Source organism: Meriones unguiculatus, chromosome 18 (assembly GCF_030254825.1).
Source record: "Meriones unguiculatus strain TT.TT164.6M chromosome 18, Bangor_MerUng_6.1, whole genome shotgun sequence".
Classification (NCBI taxonomy): Eukaryota; Metazoa; Chordata; class Mammalia; order Rodentia; family Muridae; genus Meriones; species Meriones unguiculatus.
This window is the reverse complement of record NC_083365.1, coordinates 72,179,027-72,198,484: the sequence shown is the minus strand read 5'-3', so window position 1 is coordinate 72,198,484 and position 19,458 is coordinate 72,179,027. Positions and strand designations below refer to the sequence as shown.

Here is a 19,458-nt window from a genome sequence, read left to right as displayed (position 1 = left end):
CAATATTTGAACATTTTCCATCACTTTTGTTGTGTCCTATTGTGTTTTCATGTTCATTCATGTCCAGATATTTTCTAATTTTCCTTTTAAATTGCACGTCATGTAATAGTGTTCTGTTTAATTTCAAAGAATTTGAACCTTTCTCTAGGTTTACTCTCTAGTTTAATTCTACAATCATCATAAAATATATTTTATACAATTTCAATAAACTTTCAGTTTGCTGAGGCATATTTTATAATGGTGGGTGTGATCTACCTTGATGAGTCTTTATGTGAGAAGGATATAGATTCTGTCCCTGGTGGGCAGACTGTCTGTGGCATGGAATTAAGATGCTGCTTTCCTCCTTGATCGCCTGTCTCTTGCTTGTCTCCCTTCATCTCATTTTTATTTCAGAGTTGGCTTTCTTCGTTGTTTCAACAGGTTTTTGCTTTCTACAGTCCAGAGTTCTAGGCTGTCAGTATCCACTCCCTGGATAATCAGGTCTAGTAATATAGCTATAGCTTGTTGTCTTCACCCCAGGAATGAATGCCTTCAGGAGTTTATATGTTCTGATATTAGTGTAGCAGCTCCATCTTTGCTTTTTTTGCTAGTTCTTGCATGCTGCTGGTATTTCATTTTGCATATATCTGCTATATGTAAATTGGACATTTTTTTTTACTCTTCTTTCCTGTTTGGATTATAGGTTTATTAATTCAATCAATCATTCATTTGCTGTTTTTTTTCCAATAATTTATTTATTTATTATTTTACATCCCAATTGCTACCCCCTCCATCTTCTCCTCCCACCCCCTTCCAACATACTCATCCCCCTGCCCTGGCACATCAACTCAAATCAAGACTTAGTATCTCCTCTTTCAAGACAAGGCAGCCCTGCTAGAGAAAAAAGATCCAGAGAGGCAAAAGAGTCCAAGTCAGACCCAGTCTCCACTCCAGTTGCTAGGGCACCCACTTGAGGACCAAGCAGCCCATCAGCATTTTTAAGACCAGGTTTTCATTAAAGCTAGCCTAAAACTCACTACATAGACCAGGCTAGCCTTGAACTTCAAGTCCTGGCATTATAGGCATGGGTCACTCCCCCTGTCTTAGGATGGATTTTTTTTTTTTTTATCGATAGTATATAAACCAGGTGTGGTGGCACACACCTTTAATCCCAACACTTGGAGGCAGAGGCCGGCAGAGATAGATCTCTGAATTTAAGGCCAGTCTGTTCTACATAGAGAGATCCTGTTTCAAAACAAACAAACAAACAAACAACAACAAAACTCAAAAACTGCATAGTATAAATGAGACTTGGTTTTACCTAATCCAGTCTGATTATCTCGACCTGTTAATGTTTAAAACCTTACAGTAAGCTCACCACATCATACTACTTCCACTGCCCATTCTTCTGAGGGAATCCTGCTTGTCTATTTTCCTGACCTTGGGGCCTCCTCTGCACTTATTACATAAAAATACTCTGGAAATGATTTTATCTGCTTTTGTTTGTCTAGAAGTTATTTATTTTGACATTTTTGCTCCCATTAAACATTTTATTAATTAAATCAATCTTCCATTTTCATGTGTACATTTGGGTTGTACATGTTTTTAAATGTATGAAAGCACGTATGTAGGATGTGTGAGTTTATACACATGTGTGCCTCTGCAGGTACATGTTTGTGTGTGTGTGTGATTGTGTGTGTATGTATGTGTGTGTAGGTCTAAATTTGATGTCAAGAATTCTCCTTGGTTATTCTTTTATCTTACTCACTGAGGCAGTGTCTCTCAGTCAAACCCAGAACTCACCGATTGATGGCTAGTCCCCGAAAATTAATCTTGCAGCCTTGCCAGGCTTTTTTGTTGTAGTTGCTGTCCACCATCTCCGGGCTTTCATGGCTTCTAACAAACAATCCGCTCCCTGTCTTGGTTTCCCTGGAATGTGTCTTGTCAGGTTCTCTCAGGAGTTCGCCACACATTCTCAAGCAGTTTGATTGTGGTGTTACTTGTGTGATTTTCTGCATTTCAGTCTAGCTGGGATTAATTGAGTTTCTTGGATGTTGGATTTTATGGCTCTTTATTAAATTTAGCATCATTCATGGTTATTTTTCATTTATTTTGTCTTTTTTCTTTGCTTCCATGGCTCCAGTCGAGCCTATTTACCTCCTTAATATTGACTCCCAGGTCACTGACACTCAGCTGATTTTTAAATTTTTTTCCTGCCTTTGTTTTCTGTGTTTTATTTTGAGCTACTTATTTTATCTTCAAGTTCAGTGATTATTTTTCATTCAGCTGTATCCAACATCTCTGTTACTAACCCCATGCGAAGTATTTCTTATTTCATGTAGCTTTGCATGGTAATGATTTCCTTGTGGTTGTCTTTTTTATTTTGATCCATCCTGATTGTACATAACTTTTACTTTGCATCTCCTTATATTTTTATAGTGTTAATAATAACCATTTCAAGTTCTTGTTTATTAGCTTCATTATCTCTATCATTTTTCTTTCCATTTCTTCTGGCTTAATTCTCGCTTGGCTCTGAATCCCAATCACCTGGTCTTTTGTATGCCTGATGATTTTTAATTGGATACAGGAGAATGCAAATTAAACCTGATTGTCTTTCTGTTGACTGTTGGGCTTGGGTCTGGACACACCTTATGTAGTAGCACATGAGTCTTATTTTTTCCCAAGGCTTGCATTCAAGTTTTGTTATGACAAGTCTAAGGAGCTTTTACTCTGAGTATGATTTAATTTCACTCCGTAGGCTTGAACCTTCCTCGGATTCTGTGTTCCTTATATTGAAAGGCCTCACCTCTTCAGATGGTAGAAATGTCGCCTTATTACTTTCTGTCTTGTGTGAGCTCCAGGAATTATACAACCAAGTGCTTCATAGTAATTGTCTCTGTGATCTGAGCCTCACCTCACGCATGTGCTGCACTCGGACAAGACTGTAAGAAAACCCCTGCTACCAGCTTTCCTCTCCAGGGCATTGCCCTGCCAATTGTAGCTTCCAGGTCCCTTCTCCGGTAATGTGTGCATTATCTCTTCAATCCAACAAGACCTCCAGGCTCTATGGGAATTCTCTCTCCAAGTTCAGAAACCAAATCCAGGCAATTGTCTGAAGAAATTACAAGCTCACCTCATTTTCATTCCTAGATCAAGTTCTGTGCAGCCTGCTTTCTGCTATCTAATTTATAGACAGCACAGCTTGTGTGTGTGAGTGTGTGTGGATATGTGAATGTGGCAGTTGTATTCATATATGGATGGATGTATATATGTACATATGTATGTGCATGGATATATACATGGGTATATCTGTATGTATGTGTTTACATGTATGTATATCCATGTTTGTATTCGTGCACACATTTACTGTGTATATGTATATATAACTGCATATATAGGTATGTGTGTATGTATGTATATACAGGTTTAAGTATTAATATGTGTATATGTATATGTGTGTGCATGTATGTATGGGTATGTGAATGTGGCAGTTATATTCATGTATACATGGATGTATATGTGTGTATGTGTATGCATATATACATGGGTATATACATGTATGTGTTTACCTGTATGTATATACATATGTATGTGTGCATATGCCCACATATACATATGCTGTGTGTATGCATATATAACTGCACATATATGTATGTGTTTGTATGCATGTATGTATTTGAGTATTAATATGTGCATATGTGTATATACGTGTGTGTGTGTGTGTGTGTGTGTGTGTGTGTGTGTGTACAATCCTCAGTTAACATTTTTTTGGTTGCTAAGTTGACAGGCCTGAATCTCTGCATGCATCTTGATTTGATTTGTATGCTTCTTGCCAAATAAAGCTTCTTAAAATCCCTTTTCACAGCATCCCACCCCTAATTTATTTTCTCTCCTCCCTTCTCTCATGTGCCTTATCAAAGCAGATGCTATCCAGGCAGGTGATATGGGGAGTAAAGGCAAATGTCTATAGGATGCATCAAGCTTGATATGGAGTAGAGGAGATTTAGAGAGGCAGAATTACCCATAATAGCCATCAGTGCCTATCAGATTCAACCAGATAACTGTTCACTTTTCAGTTTGTTTTGTCAAGACAGCCAGAGTGGCTGGAGGGAGGGAAGAAAGGAGGGAGAAGGGGGAAAGGAGAATATCAAGTGAATGGAGACAGGGTAACCTTTTAGTATAGCAATGTTGTACATTCTCCAAGGAAAAACCATAACTTACTCATGTGGGAATGTAATGAGTTTGCACAATGTAGAATCAGTAAACATCATCCGTCTAGACCTTTAAAACACCTTACGTAAGTACCAGTTTGAAAGTGGATTAAAGGATGTACAGATACAGGTCTTTTATAATCAGGTTGCAGGGGAAAGAGCCAGGAAGAGATAAGGATAACAGGAAAAGGAGGGGAGATAAATTGACTTCTCTACAATTAGAAAAAAATGATGAACAAGGGACAGAGCTGGAACAAACCATGTGGCTGTACATTTGTACGGTACTTTAGAAAGTTCTGCTGATAAAATTAATTTTGCTGGCCGGTGGGGAGAAGGCACAATAGATAAAGCACTTGCTTTACAAGCAGGAGGAGCTGAGTTCAACTCCTCAGATCCTGGATGAAAGCCAGGCAGGAGCACATGTCTGGGATACTTGCTTTTTTGTAGCAAGGCTGAAGGTAGAGATGGAATTCCCAGAAGCTCCGAGGCCAGTTAGCCTGGCATATGAAGAACAAACAAGGTGGAAGGTCAAGATGGACATCTGAGATTGTCCTCTGGTCTCCACATATGTGTCGTTTTACAAGCACACACACAATTTTCTTAAGCTAACTTTATTTAAGGTTGATGTTTCAATGTCAGAAAAATGTCACACTAAGGTCAAAATTTCAGCCCTGGGTAGGAAAATGGAAGGGATCACCCGCTACTGCTTCATAGAGAACTGGGAGTGCTTCATCCTGTTTGCTCACTGGTGAGGATACTGTATGATGTATTTGACAATTCACTAAAGGGAAGATCTAGGCATCTGGGATCCAAGTGCATTCCTAGGTCAGTGGCAAAGTACCACGAAAAGCCTGTCCTTTAGCCTACACTTGACTATCACAGTGAGTAGTGCATAGAAGTGTGGGCGTTGTTTTCGAAGACAGGCATACTAGTGTATTAAGACCGGAAAGGATCAGGACCCAACCTTAGCACTTTTCAGCCTAAAGGGATGATAGCCTACAGATCAGCCTTTGATTTTGTGAGCTCATGAGAGACTCAAGGGCCGTAGAGGTGACTAAGCTGGTGAAGTGTTATTTGATCATGCATGGGGACCTGAGTTTGATCCAAATCGCCCATATAGAAGCTGGCCGCCTCAGTGCAAGCCTGTAATCCTAGTGCTTGTGGGACAAAGATAGGAAGGTCTTTGGACCTTGCTGGTCAGCCAGTGTAAGTTAATTGGTAAAATTCAGGGTTCAGTGAGAAATCTTGTCACAACATAAGTAAGTAAGTAAGTAAGTAAATAAATAAATAAATAAATAAATAAATAAATAAATACGGTGGAGAGAGAATGAGAAAGAAACTCAGTGTTACTTTCTGGCTTCTTGCCAACATGTGCTTAGAAACATGCATATACTCACATACAAAAACACATACGAACACAAAAGAAATGGTAAAAAGTAATAGAGATCCAAAGAATTATGTAGCAAATTCCAGAATAGCTGCCCACAAAACAATGTCAGAAGGCATCCCTCGGTAGCAGGAAGGAACATGCCTTAAGGGAGTTTTATTATATTATATATAAAATGCAAGGAAGTTTCTGAGCGCAAGGTCTCCATGGGCATTTAGAACATATTTCTAACCTTTCCAAGTTTATATCCTTCAGTGACATCCTACCACAATCATTTGGGCGGTATGACTGCCCCTGGATATGAGTTTTGAAGGGTTCTGACCCGGCCTCCGGTGCTCCTTTTATACACTTCTTCAAAATAACTTTCCCTTCATCTTTACAAAGGACTCTCATGATCCACCTTTTTTCCTTAAAATTTTTTAAATATAAGTTGTGTGTGTGTGTGTGTGTGTGTGTGTTAGCACATTCATGGCAATGTGTATTTTGAGGTCAGAGGACAACTTTGAGGAGTCAGTTATCTCCTACCACCTTGTCAAGACAAGGCCTCTCCTGTCGTTTCTGCTGCCCTGTGTACGCCAGGGTTGGTCCATCGGCTTCTGAGTGATTCTCCCGTCTCCATCCCCCTCTCACAGCAGGAGTGCTGGAGATACAGATGTGTCATACTGTACAGGGCTTTTTGCACGCTCCATGGGCCAAGCCCGGGTCATCAGGCTTGCGCTACAAGCACTTTTACTTGCTGAGCCGTCCTCCTGGCCATTCTTTTTAATGTTTTCTTTCCTCTTCATCTTCTACGTTTTTGCTTATACTCATTCCCTATGCAATAGTGAACCAAATTCCCAACATCTGGTGTTTTTCATGCCAAAGAAAGCTCAAAGGATCACACAACAAATTCACATTCTCCTATACATTCTGCAAACCTCGGCAGGTTTAAACTCGGTTTGAACTCAGAGACAGAAGAGGGTTCTCATGAGCCCCAAGCCAGCACACTGAATTTAACCCTCTAGAAGGTCATCTTCATGCCACAGCCAAAACTTACCAAATGATGGGAGATAAATAACCAGTGTAATCATCTTTGTACTACCTGACAAAACTGTAGAGCAAACTTAAAACAAATAACCTGCATTTAATGGATAGGGTTTTGGCAACTGGCTTGGATTTTTTTTCTTAAGCTATTTCAGCCAGACAGATGAACAGACGGATGTGCAAATAAAGAAATCTGTGTTCCCATCTGTGGTTTAAGTTTTTTTGCCAGTACCACACCGTGTAGCTTAAAGATGTATACAAACCTGGAAATGATGCTTACTAAGGCTTATGTACATGACCACTTGGGTTACAGCCAAGTTAGGAAAGTGTGCCAAGCAATAAGATGTTCTGAGAACTGAACGCCCACAAACCACTGTTTCTGGCTGTTGAATTGTGATGGATTTTTATTGTCTGTTTCAGTGAGGTAGGTGTGTATGTATGTGTGTTCTTAGAGATAATCTTTAGCTGCCATTTCTCAAGTTCTGGACACATTGTTCATTTGTGCAGGGTCCCTGACAGTTCTGCAGTTCACCTATTGTGGCAACCTGGCTGGTCGGCAAACTCCAGGGATCCTCCTGTCTCTGCTCCCACAGCACCACTAGCCTGGCTTTCAGCGAAAGGTTTTGTAGACATAGCAGAAGTTTTCAAAGTGAGAAGAGGAAGATTTAAGTTTCATGTCTTCTGTTTTCCTGGGATCTCTGGGTGTTAAGGATAGAAAAGGATTAGTAATGTTGTTACTCATTTGAATCCACAAGTGACGAGTTCATTGCATTTAAACAATTGTAGCCCAGGTCTCCCTAACATACAACCCAAAATTCAACATGCTTCTCAGGCATTGGAAATAGATATAATGCTTAAAAATTTTAAAGCTTAGAGACTGAAGAGACAGCTCAATCTATAAAGTGTTCATATTGTAATCACAAAGACTGGAGTTCAATCACTAAAACTGATTTTTTGTTTTGTTTTGTTTTGTTTTGTTTTTAACCATATCGAGCATCTTTTGGATATATATGCCCAGGAGTGCTTTAAGTAGGTCTTGAGGTATGATTATTCCCAATTTTCTGAGATAGTTTCAGATTGATTCCAGAGTGGTTGTGCAAGTTTGCACTCCCACCAGCTTTGGAGGAGTGTACCCCTTTCTCCACATCCTCAGCAGCATGTGCTGTCACTTGTATTTTTGATCTTAGCCATTCTGCTGCATATAAGAGGGAATCTCAAAGTTGTTTTGATTTGCATTTCCTCTATCATACAACAAGGATATTTGCTCAACTATGTTCATAGAAGCTTTACTTATAACAGCCAGAAACTGTAAACAACCTCAGCTGAAGAATGGATAAAGAAACTGTGGAACATTTACAAAATGGAATACTACTCTGCTATTAAAAACAAAGAAATCATGAAATTTGCAGGCAAATGGATAGAACTAGAAAATATCAACCTTAGTGAGATAATCTACACCCAAAAGGACACACATGTTATGTACTTGCTTAAAACTGGATTTTAGGCATATATGTACAGGATAACCATGCTACAACTCACAGACCCAAAGAAACTAAGCAGCAAGGAGAACCCAAGGGAGGATGCTTAACTCCCACTTAGAAGCAGAACTAGAATAGACAGAAGAAGTGGGTGAAGAGAATGAATAGGGTGAGAGAAAAATGAGGATCAATATTAGAGCTGGGGAGAGTGAGAGGGGAGACGGAGGGCTTGCAGAGAGAAGAGAAGCCATGGGTGGGGACTTCTCTGTGGCAAGCTGGGGACCTATGACAGGGTAGGCTCCTGGGAGGATATGGGGGTGACTCTAGCTGAGAGTCCTAGTAGCAGGGGTCATGGAGACGGAGAGGGCACCCTCTAACTAGACAGGACCCCTAGTGGAGGGAGGGAAACACCAACCCATTCACAAAAACTTCAACCCAAAATTCACCCTGCCTACAAGATGGGCAGGGATAAAAAAAATGTCCAAAAAATGACTGGCCCAACCTAAGCCTCAATCCACGCAAGGGAAACAGCCAACCATGACATGATTAAAGATATTCTGCTGTGCTTGCAGATGGGAGCCTGGCTTAGCTGTCCTCTGAGTGCTTCACCCAGCAGCTGATAGAAACACAGGCAGAGACCCACCATGTGGTTTGTGAACACGTGCGTGTGGGAATGTATGTATGGAGAACAGGGGTTGACAATGGATGTCTTCCCCCATTGCCTTCTCCCTTATTCTTTGGTATAAAGTCTCTCAGTGAGCCTGAGGATCACCAGTTAGCCTAACTGGCCAGTGAGCTCCAGCAGTCCTCCTGTCTCCACCCTTTCAGCTCTGTACCACCACACCCAGATTTCCACCAAATTCAGATTTCCACACTTACCTGGCAAGCACTCCTGAATGAGGTGTCTCCCCAGCACACAAATGGGCATTTTGTATTCCATACCTGAATTTGAAAGTTTAAAAAACCCATAGGAAACATTTCTAAAAAAAAAAAAAGTCCCTTCTACCACCATCCCACACAGGACCTCCACTGACTGCCTGTCCCTAAGCTGCTATTGACCTTTCTAATAAGGTCACTTCCTTCACTCCTGAAATCTGAGCCAGATGAGACTCATAAGCTGAATCATTTTAGAGAGGTCCTTGAGGAAATGCCCGATTCTTGTTGTGGGAAAGGAAAACACAATCCATTTCCCTTTGCAAGCCTGACACTCCCAACATGTTCACTGTGTCAGGGAAAGGTTCTGAGTCCATTCCTTCGCAAGATTCCTTCATGTCCTGCTGCTGACCAGACTCGGTGCATCCCAGGCATGCTGGGATGCGGAATGCTCAAGTGACCAGTCCCGAGAGATGGGGTTTTTCTCAAGGAGGCATCTGGTCTTTGTTCTAACCTCAGCTTTGAAATGACTGGGCTGCCTTGCTCTAAGTCATCCTGTGAGACTTCTGGAGGTTGTCGGTGGTGACAGGTATGAGAGCTTGCATTTAGAGACCAATAGGAGACAAATGGGGCAGTAGGACCAGGTGAGAGGGTCAGCCAAGGTCAGAGATGTAATTGGTGACCTGGGAAGGCTGAAGCCTGCTGATACATAGAACGACCCAACCCTTGAACTCATTAGCGAGGTGCCTTTGGCAGCCACATTCACAAATACAGATATGAACTTGACATCTGTCTAGGGCAAGACCAAGTCAACTCATTGTAGATTCCAAGCACTCTTGGTCCTGTGAACTTTGTTCTTACTATAGCCATTTAATTATTTTATGAGTTCTTATAATTCTCTGAGAGGGAAAAAATAACTGGCCTCAGAAGCACGGTATCCAACACTTTTTCAAGTTAGGTATTTTGTGAACTACAGGAAACTAATTGTGCTTTAAAGAAACTACAGAAACATGCATCAGCATTTTCAATACAATCCTGGCTTCCCAAGGTAAACGGATGCTGAAGGAATTTGCTTGAGGGTGAAACTCTGGCATCTGCCTGAGCCCCTGCCTATCCACAGCTCATGTCATTGGTTCTTACACATGACACCTTCACATCCTCCACTTTGGGCATCTGGGATTTTTAGAAATTAAAAAAAGAAAATGTTTTTAATAATGAGTGGGTTTTGAGTTTGTCTGTACCTAGAATCCTCTGAGAACTAAGAATTCAAAGAGCCCGGTTAACAGATTGTGTAATAACGGTATTGCATGCTAACAGGAAAGGAAAGAAGGGGACAGATGCCAGGAAATTCCCATCCTCAGAATGACACCAGACATAGAGTTCCCTTCACTCGTTTGTTTTGGACCCCAGATGTGTCTTGGGTCTTATTGTCTACAACTGCCACTATGTCTGTATTAGAGACCTAGCAGAAACATTAGAGGGGAGAGATCTCTGAACGAAAACTGAAAGTGTCCCTTTTCTGTGTCTGTGTGTTCAAGTATGTGTGAGTATACATATGTGCATAAACGTGGAGGCCAAAGTTTGATTTCAGGTATCTTCTTCAGTTGCTCTCTACTTTATCACCTTTCATTATTTGTATGAGTGTTTTCCCTGCATGTATATCTGAGAATCGTGTGTGAGCCTCTTTCCAGCAGGAGTCAAAGACAACGTAACACCTCTTAGAACTATAGACAGTGTAAGCTGTCATGTGGGTGATGGGAACTGAATCTGGGTCCTCTGCAAAAGCAGCACATGCTTTTAACCACCGACCCCTCTCTCAAACCCCTATCATTTTTTAAAAAATAACACGGTGTCTCACTAAACCTGCAGTTTACCAATTTGGCACAGTTGGCTATCCAGCCAGCTTTTGTGATCATAAGCACATACAAAGACATTCAACATTTTTATATGGAAAGAAGAAAGGGAGAAGAGGAAGGAGGGAAGTAGAAGGGAGAAGAAGGAAAGGAGAAAGAGGAAAAAGGGAGAGGGGGTGTGAGGAAGGAAAGCAGAGAGAGAGGAAGGAGAGATGGAGGAAGGAAGGGAGGGAGGATTTCCTGGCAACATCTTGTCATGTAAACAGCTTGTCATAGTTCCTAAGATCACTCTGTGACCATGGGGTCTCCCTAATTGAAGAGAAAATAGAAACGGTGAATGTCTTAGCTACTGTTGTAACTTAGGCAATGTATAGAAGAAAGCACTTAATTGGAGACTTGCTTATGGTTTCAGAAGCTGAGTCCATGACCATCATGGCAGAGGGTACAGTGGCAGGCAGTCAGGGAGGCGTGGGGCTACAGCAGCAGCTGAGAATTTACATCCTGATGCACAGACAGCAGACAGAGCTCCCACCCACAGTGACACACGGCCTCTGACAAGGCCATACCACATAATCCTTCTTAATCCTTGTTTCCACTACGTGGGAAACAAACATTGAAATTATTGAGCCTGTAAGGGCCACTCTCATTTACACTATCTGTAAGGGTAGTTCACAGTAAAGCTCACCAAGTGGAGGCCTTGAAATGAATAATGCTGAAATTCTGCCCTTCTGACCCCAGGAGGGAAGAGTACCTCTCAGAGGCCAGCCATAGGAGTCAGGAACCCTACAGCGAATCCTGTGAAGACTGAAGCCCCTTTTATACAGGACACTGTTTCTATACCAGGTGCTTCCCCATTGTTATGATAAACTGCCGTGACTAAGGAAAAGTTTATTTGGGCTTACAGTTACAGGGAAAGTCCATCATGGAAACCAGGCATAGCAACAAGTGGCTGCCAAGGCAGCAGCAGCAGAAAGGTGAGAGTTCAATCCCCAACCATATGAGTATGAAGCAGGGAGGGTGCCTGGGGCAACACTACTAACTCTCAGAGCCCACCCCGGTGGTTGTTGATGTTCTCTACCAAGGCTCCACATCCCACAGGTTCTACAACCAAAATGGCAGCACACACTGAGGACCAAGTGTTGAAATGCTTGAGCCTAGGGGGATATTTCTCTGATAAACCACCACAGCGACCTGGCACTTGTAAAATCATGTGCTAACATTTCCAGGTCCTAGAGAATCCACCTTCCTTGTGTTTTTAACTCTGTATTTGAAAATTCTCAGATTCTATTCCTTACAGCAAAGAGGTTTAAGGAGGAGAGGGGGCAGTGCACATATTGGGGTTTGGATGCTAGCTGGTGATGAATTTAGACCATGTGTGATACTTACAGATGCATTAGTTGCCTCTCAGGTCTGTTCTCATGTGTAATCAGCACACTGTTGGAGCCATGTTAGCATTCATTACTCCATTCCTTTCTACCCTGCAGTATGATAGGTGCCAGTCTAAATTCCAGAGACTTGTTAAAGACTAACCGTAATAGTCTACGAGGAGCTTGAGCCGACTACGGTGCAGAGACCCCCAACTCAGTTGGATGCCATTCCACAGCCACTGCTCCATAAGGCATGGAGACACGGCAGCCAGTCAAAACAAAGACGATGTCATAACTGGCTCATCTGCCACCAAGTCCAAAACAGTACTGACCTGCACCTCTCACCCACTTCCAGACTTGCAAGATGATCAGACGATTATGACAGGACATTTCATCTAAGCTTTCACTGTGTGATCAGGAACTCTAAATGACAACTATATTTTGGAGCCTATCTCATTAGCTTTATAAGCCACATTTTCATCTTAGAAGTTAAATAAGTAAATTTTGTGAAAAATTTTCTACATAAACTTTTTCTGAAGATGAGACTTTTTAAAATAATTTACTGGATTTGTCACATACATGGTAAAAATCAGCTTAATTTGTTCTGGAAGATACTGGGCTGTCTGGAAGGAGCGAAAAATCAGAAAGGAAAGCTTAAGGACCTGAGCTTGTTCCCCAGAACCCCCATGAAAAGGCAGGAATGGAGGCAGCATCTGTAACCCCAAGATGGGGAGGGTGAGCTCACCGCTAGCTTGTTAAGCTGAATGGATGAGCCTTTAGTTCAGTGAGAGATGTTGTTTCAGAAGTAAAGTGAAGGGGCTGGAGAGATGGCTCATCAGAGAAGAGCACCTGTCACTCCTTTAGAGGACTCAGCTTCGGTTCCCAGAACTTATATGACAGCTCACAACTCCGGTTCCAGGGGGATGCCGTCTTCTCGCCTCCAGGCGTACTGCACTCATGGGCCATGTATACACTTTCAGGCAAAACACTAACACACACATATACATACATATATATGTATATATATACGCATATATGTATACACATATATGTATGTGTGTGTGTGAGTGTGCGTGTGTGGTAGAGCATGACTGAGGAAGACAGCAGACATTAACCCCTGAACTGTATACACACACGCACACAAGCGCAAAAGGTTGTGATGATTATGTCATTGCATAAAGTAGTAAGGGCAGCGAGGTCCCACCCCTTCTCAGTAAGGTGTCCAGCTCACACACACATCCCCTGGTTATTGCTGCTCTGACCCCTTAGTGTATTTGGAATAAACTGTCCTCACTGTCTAATTTAGAGGCCGGGGACTGAGTTGGCTGCTGAGTGATGATAATTCCTGCATGAGGCATGCCATCACCTTTGTTAGGACATCAGTCCAGTCTGTTATGTGTTCTCATTACTCACTTTATTTCAGATAATAAACTTCACTTAATTGAAGTCGTATGAGTCCCAGACTGAAATAAAGATAATCAAAAATAATCGTTGGTCTCTAATGTCGGTTCCTTTTTCTCTCATTACTCTGGAGAACCATCTAGTGCATATGGGCTTGCAACTACGGTCACCAACAGTGGACCATTATGTGGGGGAGATGCTTTCATATTCAATTAAAGCTCTTCCTCATGCAACTCGCTGGATATTTAATACACTGTTTTCAGATGTGTGTTATTTTTCTTTTATATTGTTAGTATTTATTATCATTATTATTGTGTGTGTGTGTGTGTGTGTGTGTGTGTGTCCACACAACGTTGGGGCAGGGAACACATATGCCATAGTGGTCACTGGAGGACAGAGGGCAACTATGGAGTTGTCTCTCCTTCCATCTTTATGTGGGTTCATGCAGGTCACCAAGCTTCTAAGACAAGCAAGGGCATTTCCCACTTAGCCATCTCACCTGTGCTTTGTCTGAATACTAAATTCTTCCCTCGACGTGCCTCCCTTCCTCCAGATCGGATCCAGATAACAACCATCTTTTTATCTTTTTCTGTCAGTGAGCCCCAGGGACTGGCCTTTCTCTAACTCTCTAATTTGTCTCTGTGTTTCTCTGTGTCAGAATCAAACTGCCAGATGAGAACACTGGACAGTGGGATTGGAACCTTCCCCCTCCCAGACTCAGGAAACCGCTCCGTGGGACGATACCTGTGCCAGCCGGACTCCCCAGAGGACACTGAGCCCCTCGTGCCTCTCCAGCCAGCCCCTTCTGTGGCATCCTCTGCCAGAGCCCAACCCCTTGACCATGAAGTGCCTTCCTCCACAGACAGCCAGAGCTCCTCGGAGCCCACCATCATCCATTCCACATCTGACCCCAACATGGGGGCCAGAGGGACGAGAGCTCCCCTGAGTGACCTTCCCAAGCCCACCCCCTCAGGTAAGGTGCCATCGCCCTTCCCATGAGATCGTGCTCCATATAATAGCATGTTTGCTGGTGGACATGTAAAACGACCCAGCAGGAGACAGGTCACTCAGCGAACTCTGCCACATAAAACATCATCAGAGGCTGGGGAGATGGCTTAGGGATAATGTGCTTATGTTTGCAAATGCAAGAACTCTAGTGCAATTCCTAAAGCCCATGTAGAACATTATGTCTGTAATCTCCATGCAGTGGAGTTAGAGAAAGGCCAGTCCCTGGGGCTTGCCGACCTGCAGGTCTAGACAAACCAGCAAACACTAAGCTAGCGAGAGACCCTGTAAAGGTGCCAGAAAAACAACACCCATAGTTTCTATCTGTTCTCCAGACAGCAGAGCACGCACATGCCCATCGTGGGTGCATGTGCACACACACACACATGCATACACAACCCCCCATATGAACACTCATAAACATACCCTCTTATACTAATACCAAGATGACATTATCAACTTTTAGTGTTATGTTAAGGAGTTCATCAAACGAAACACCACCCCAGAAGATGGCTACACAAATTAATGAAGCAAAACATGCAGCATATATTCATGGGATTATATATATATATATAATCTGTAACTACAGCTCCAGGGTTCCCGACACCCTCTTGTGGACCCTGCAGATACTGCACTCATGTGCACATAACTGCAGAGTCATATCCATATGCACTATTAAAACTAAGAGAAATCTTTTAAAAAAGGATATATATTTATATAGAACAATTCAGCCCCCAGCATTGGTGGTCCTGAAATGCTGTGTGCCCTCTAAGCAGAAACTGTAGGACTTCTGCTACATCTCTATCCCGTTCTGTACATTTACATGCTGCTGAGTCATAGAGACTCTGTTTGATGGATCAGCAGCAGAGTGTTTGTTGACTGCAGAGGAAAGGGGCTCACCTTCCCAGGGAGACCTGCCTGCAGTCAGTGCAAAGAAGCGTTTATGACCAAAGACAAGGCCAGGCTGAGGGTCAAAGCTTTTTTCATTGTTCCCTCGATTAAAAATATTTATTGTGGACCAGGATGGTGCTCAATAATTCTTAACATGTGTAGCTTCTCTGGCTCTGGCAATATGTGTATAAGCACATGAACTAGGAAGCTGAAAGCTTTTGTTTATGGCTAGAAGATCAGAAAAGAGCCGCAATAGGAGGTAATATTATGGGTTTCTAAGACATTAGAAGAGAAGGCTATTAATTAAACATGTTGGAATGTTTCAGACTGCTCCTGTGACTAAACTCCTCACACAGTAATAGCAACGGCCAAGGGGCCTCATCAGGACTCACAATCCTTCCAAGCCAAGGTTACATTTTTAAAGGCCATAATGCATATTATTTTTGAAATAAGTGCAGTGTTAATTAATGGCACAGCCTCTAGAGCTTCAGGGGCGAAATCTTAGTCATAGATTATGTGCTCTATGCCTGAATAGTCACATGTGTGACCTCAATTCGGCAGCAGGCTGCAGAATAGACTCCATGATTAAACACTGTCATTATAACAAATTGAATAGAAACCACAAGCTTTGAATTGCTTCATAAGAAGGGGACAGGAAGGAGATTGTTCTGATCTTGCCACTTACATTTGCTTCGTCCAAATCCCAACGGCTGTATCTTAATTAAATTGTCACAAAGAGTAGTAAAAAGGTAGTATATGGGAGAGAGTGAGGTGAGCAGGCAGGAGGCCATGTTGGGGTCACCCATCCTGAAGTTTCCTGTCCATGGCATCCATGGAAGCAGGGCTGCTTTCTGATGCTTTTCTCTGTGACCATGTGTTAGGTGACAGTTGGGCAGTGCAGACATTTCAGGAGCAAAAGGAATATGGGATTCCATTTCCTTCCTTCGCAGCAGCCACTTCCTGTGTGAGGTACACAGTGGAACATGGCCTTTTTCTTATCCCTGTTTCACACATAGAGGCATCATGTTAACAGTGTTGATGAAAGCATAATGAACTACCTCATTTCCTCACCTGAACAAATTGATGTGGAGGGCTGTGTGGTGTGTTCTGATGATAATTAGGTTTTTTTAATTTAATTTTTAAAGTGTTCATGTAAGTAGATAGCATGTCTGTGCTTGCTCTTCCTCATCCTCCCTCTCCTATTTTTCCTTGCCCTTCTCTCTCCTATGAGTCCCCTGTGGCCACCTAAATACTTTTCCTTCTATTTTTATACCATGTGTAAACACACGATTTTGTATAGCTATATAAAATCTAAGAACTACACATGAGAGGAAACATTTGATATTTGTCCTTCTGAGACTGGCACAATTGGCTTAATATTTATTTCTGGTTGCATTATTTTCCTAAAAATTATTTATTTTAATTCTTCTTATTAATGTTTTAATAGATGTATCATATCTATATCTATGTGTATATATGTATGTATGTATGTATGTATGTATGTTCATATAGTGTGTGGGGATATATATATATATGCCACAATAGGACATTCACTTACAGAATACCTTCCTTCATCATTCCAAAAAGAGAGTTACCATTAGGATCCTTCAGCTTCAACTATGAACACATGAAAACTCTGTTCAACTTCACTAGCCACCAGAGAATTGCAAGTCAAAACACATTATTCTATCCCATACCGGTTGAAATAACAGTCATTAAAAATTAAGTAACAACAAATGCTGATGAGGATGTAGACCAAAGGGCGCCTATATACTTCAAGTGGAAATGTAAATAGTTCAGCTACTATGAAAGTCAGTATGGAGATTCATAAAAATCTAATAAATCTTCCATACGACCCGGTTATACCACTCCAGTGTATCTCTCCAAAGGACTCCAAGACAATACTCACAGAGACCCTTGCAAATCCATTTTGCAGCCATAGTTTCAAGGGCGAAGTTATGGAACCAGCCTCTATGTCCATCGACAGAAGCATGAGTAACAAAAATGTGGTGTTTCTACACAGTGGACTTTTTTTCATTTACAATGAAAAGCAAAGTTGTATCATTTGCAGGAAAATGCATGCAGCTTTAGAGAAGCATATTAAGAGTATGAAGCCATTCTCAGAAAAGAAAATGTCCTGTTTCTTGTGATTTGTAGGTCATAGATTTTTATGTAGATACAGGTCCTGTGTGTGTGTGTGTGTGTGTGTGTGTGTGTGTGTGTGTTTTGAAAGTAGAAATAAGACTGTAGGGATACAAAAGGAACTAGCAAGAGTGAGAGGAGGCTGGAAAAGGTGGGTAGGGAAGGAGGGAAGTACAGGGAAGAATATGCTCAGCATAATATATATACATGCATATATATTATATATGTAATGTACATGTTTTATTATATATTATGTAGAAATGCATATATATGTGTATATATATATATACAGGCACAGAGCTTAAAAACAAACAACAGCTAAGGAAAACAAGGATGCACTGCTCAACGATGTTTAGGAAAAGCTGAGAAGTCGGATCCTGTCCATGGAAATCCATTAACTCAGTGAGGATCTAGAATCAGCCCTCTGATTAGTTCTTTTCTCTCCTTACTGTGATAAGATACCCAGACACAAGCAACTTCAGAGAGAAAGGATTGGTTTGGGCTCACACTTCCACAGTTGTGGGGAAGACATGCAGCCGGTGGGGAAGGGAGGGCAACAGGAGAAGGAGGCTGGCTGGTCACCTTGCATCCACACTTGGGAAGCAAAGAGAGAACAGGAAGTGAGGCCAAGCTATGGAGCTTCAAGTCTCTCCCTGGTGACCCACTTCCTCTAAGTGAGGAGCAGCCTTTTTAAAGGTTCAGTGACCATTCAAAACAGCACCAACAGCTGGGGACACTTCACGTTCAAACCCCAAAAGCCTCTAAAATATGCTCCTTACTTGTTAAAAAAAATATTATTTGAAAAATAGCCATAGTGATTCCTAATGGTTTGCTTGCTGAACCCTTTTTAATGTGGAAAGCCTCAACCTGTTTTGAAAGATGTCAGGTCCCAGGGAAATATGCTTAGGTCTCCTCTGTAGGTATGTGTACACAGTTCAAATATTTGGAAAACACAGATTCACACAGAGTACAGAATGTCAGGAGACCCAACTTTCCCTGTATTCATACCTTCATATTATTTTTAAATGTCTCCCCTCCTCCTTCCTAAACTTGCCAAAGGTCAATGAAAACCTGTTTTTTCTTTTCTTTTTTCTTTTCTTTATTTAATGTACTTTTCTTCATGTAGGAAAAACCAGTTTCCAAAAGCAGAATGGCGCAGAGTCAAAGACCCAGGCTGGCCCATCATTTGAATATGCTGAGGACACAGTGGCAAGAGAGCCCCTTTCAGGATGGAGGAGTGAAGATGCTACCACCGAGACCCAGGTGAGGGGGTGCCTTCTACCTGTCTGTCCTCATTGGAAAATCTGATCTCTTTGAGCCCCGTAGAGATAGATTCCATTTTAAATCAGATCTTGCATTGGTTTGCCAGGTCTGTATCAGTTACTTTTCTCATCTGTGCGATATAAAACACCTGACAGAAATAAAGTAAGGGAGAATAGGTTCATTTTGGCTGAGTTTCAAGGGCTTTTCAGTCCAAGGTAGTAGGAAGACAGGGTGGAATGGTTCCTTTCCAAGGCAGCAGAAGTTTACTGCTACAACTCCTTCATCTGGTGGCAGCTGAGAGGCAAAGGGAGAGCTAGGCTGAAACAGAGCTGGGCTGAGTCTTCAAATAGCCACACACATAACCCGAAGAACCACCTACTTCATCCAGGCTCCGCCTCTGAAACACTTCATAGCCTTCTGTTGCATTCTCCTTTCAATTTCTGTGACAAAAGCAGCTGTGGGAGGAAAGGGTTTATTGGCCTCCAGTTCCAGATGCTCATCATTGCAGGGAAGGCAAGGCAGGAGCTAAAAGAATTCTCATATCTATAGGGCAAAGAGAGAGTAGAGGACTGGATCTGCACCTCC

At 42.0% G+C, this 19,458-nt stretch overlaps 1 protein-coding gene across 6 annotated transcripts in view; it reads left to right on the top strand.

The window, feature by feature from the left end:
- Nckap5 (NCK associated protein 5) overlaps positions 1 to 19,458 on the top strand; it is an 888,867-nt gene that overhangs the window by 806,682 nt on the left and 62,727 nt on the right. For all 6 annotated transcript variants that reach the window (XM_060371849.1, XM_060371848.1, XM_060371850.1 and 3 more), the window contains 2 exons: positions 14,231 to 14,545; positions 18,737 to 18,873. In XM_060371849.1, the coding sequence (XP_060227832.1) occupies positions 14,231 to 14,545; positions 18,737 to 18,873 (452 nt within the window). The remainder of the gene's footprint in view (positions 1 to 14,230; positions 14,546 to 18,736; positions 18,874 to 19,458) is intronic.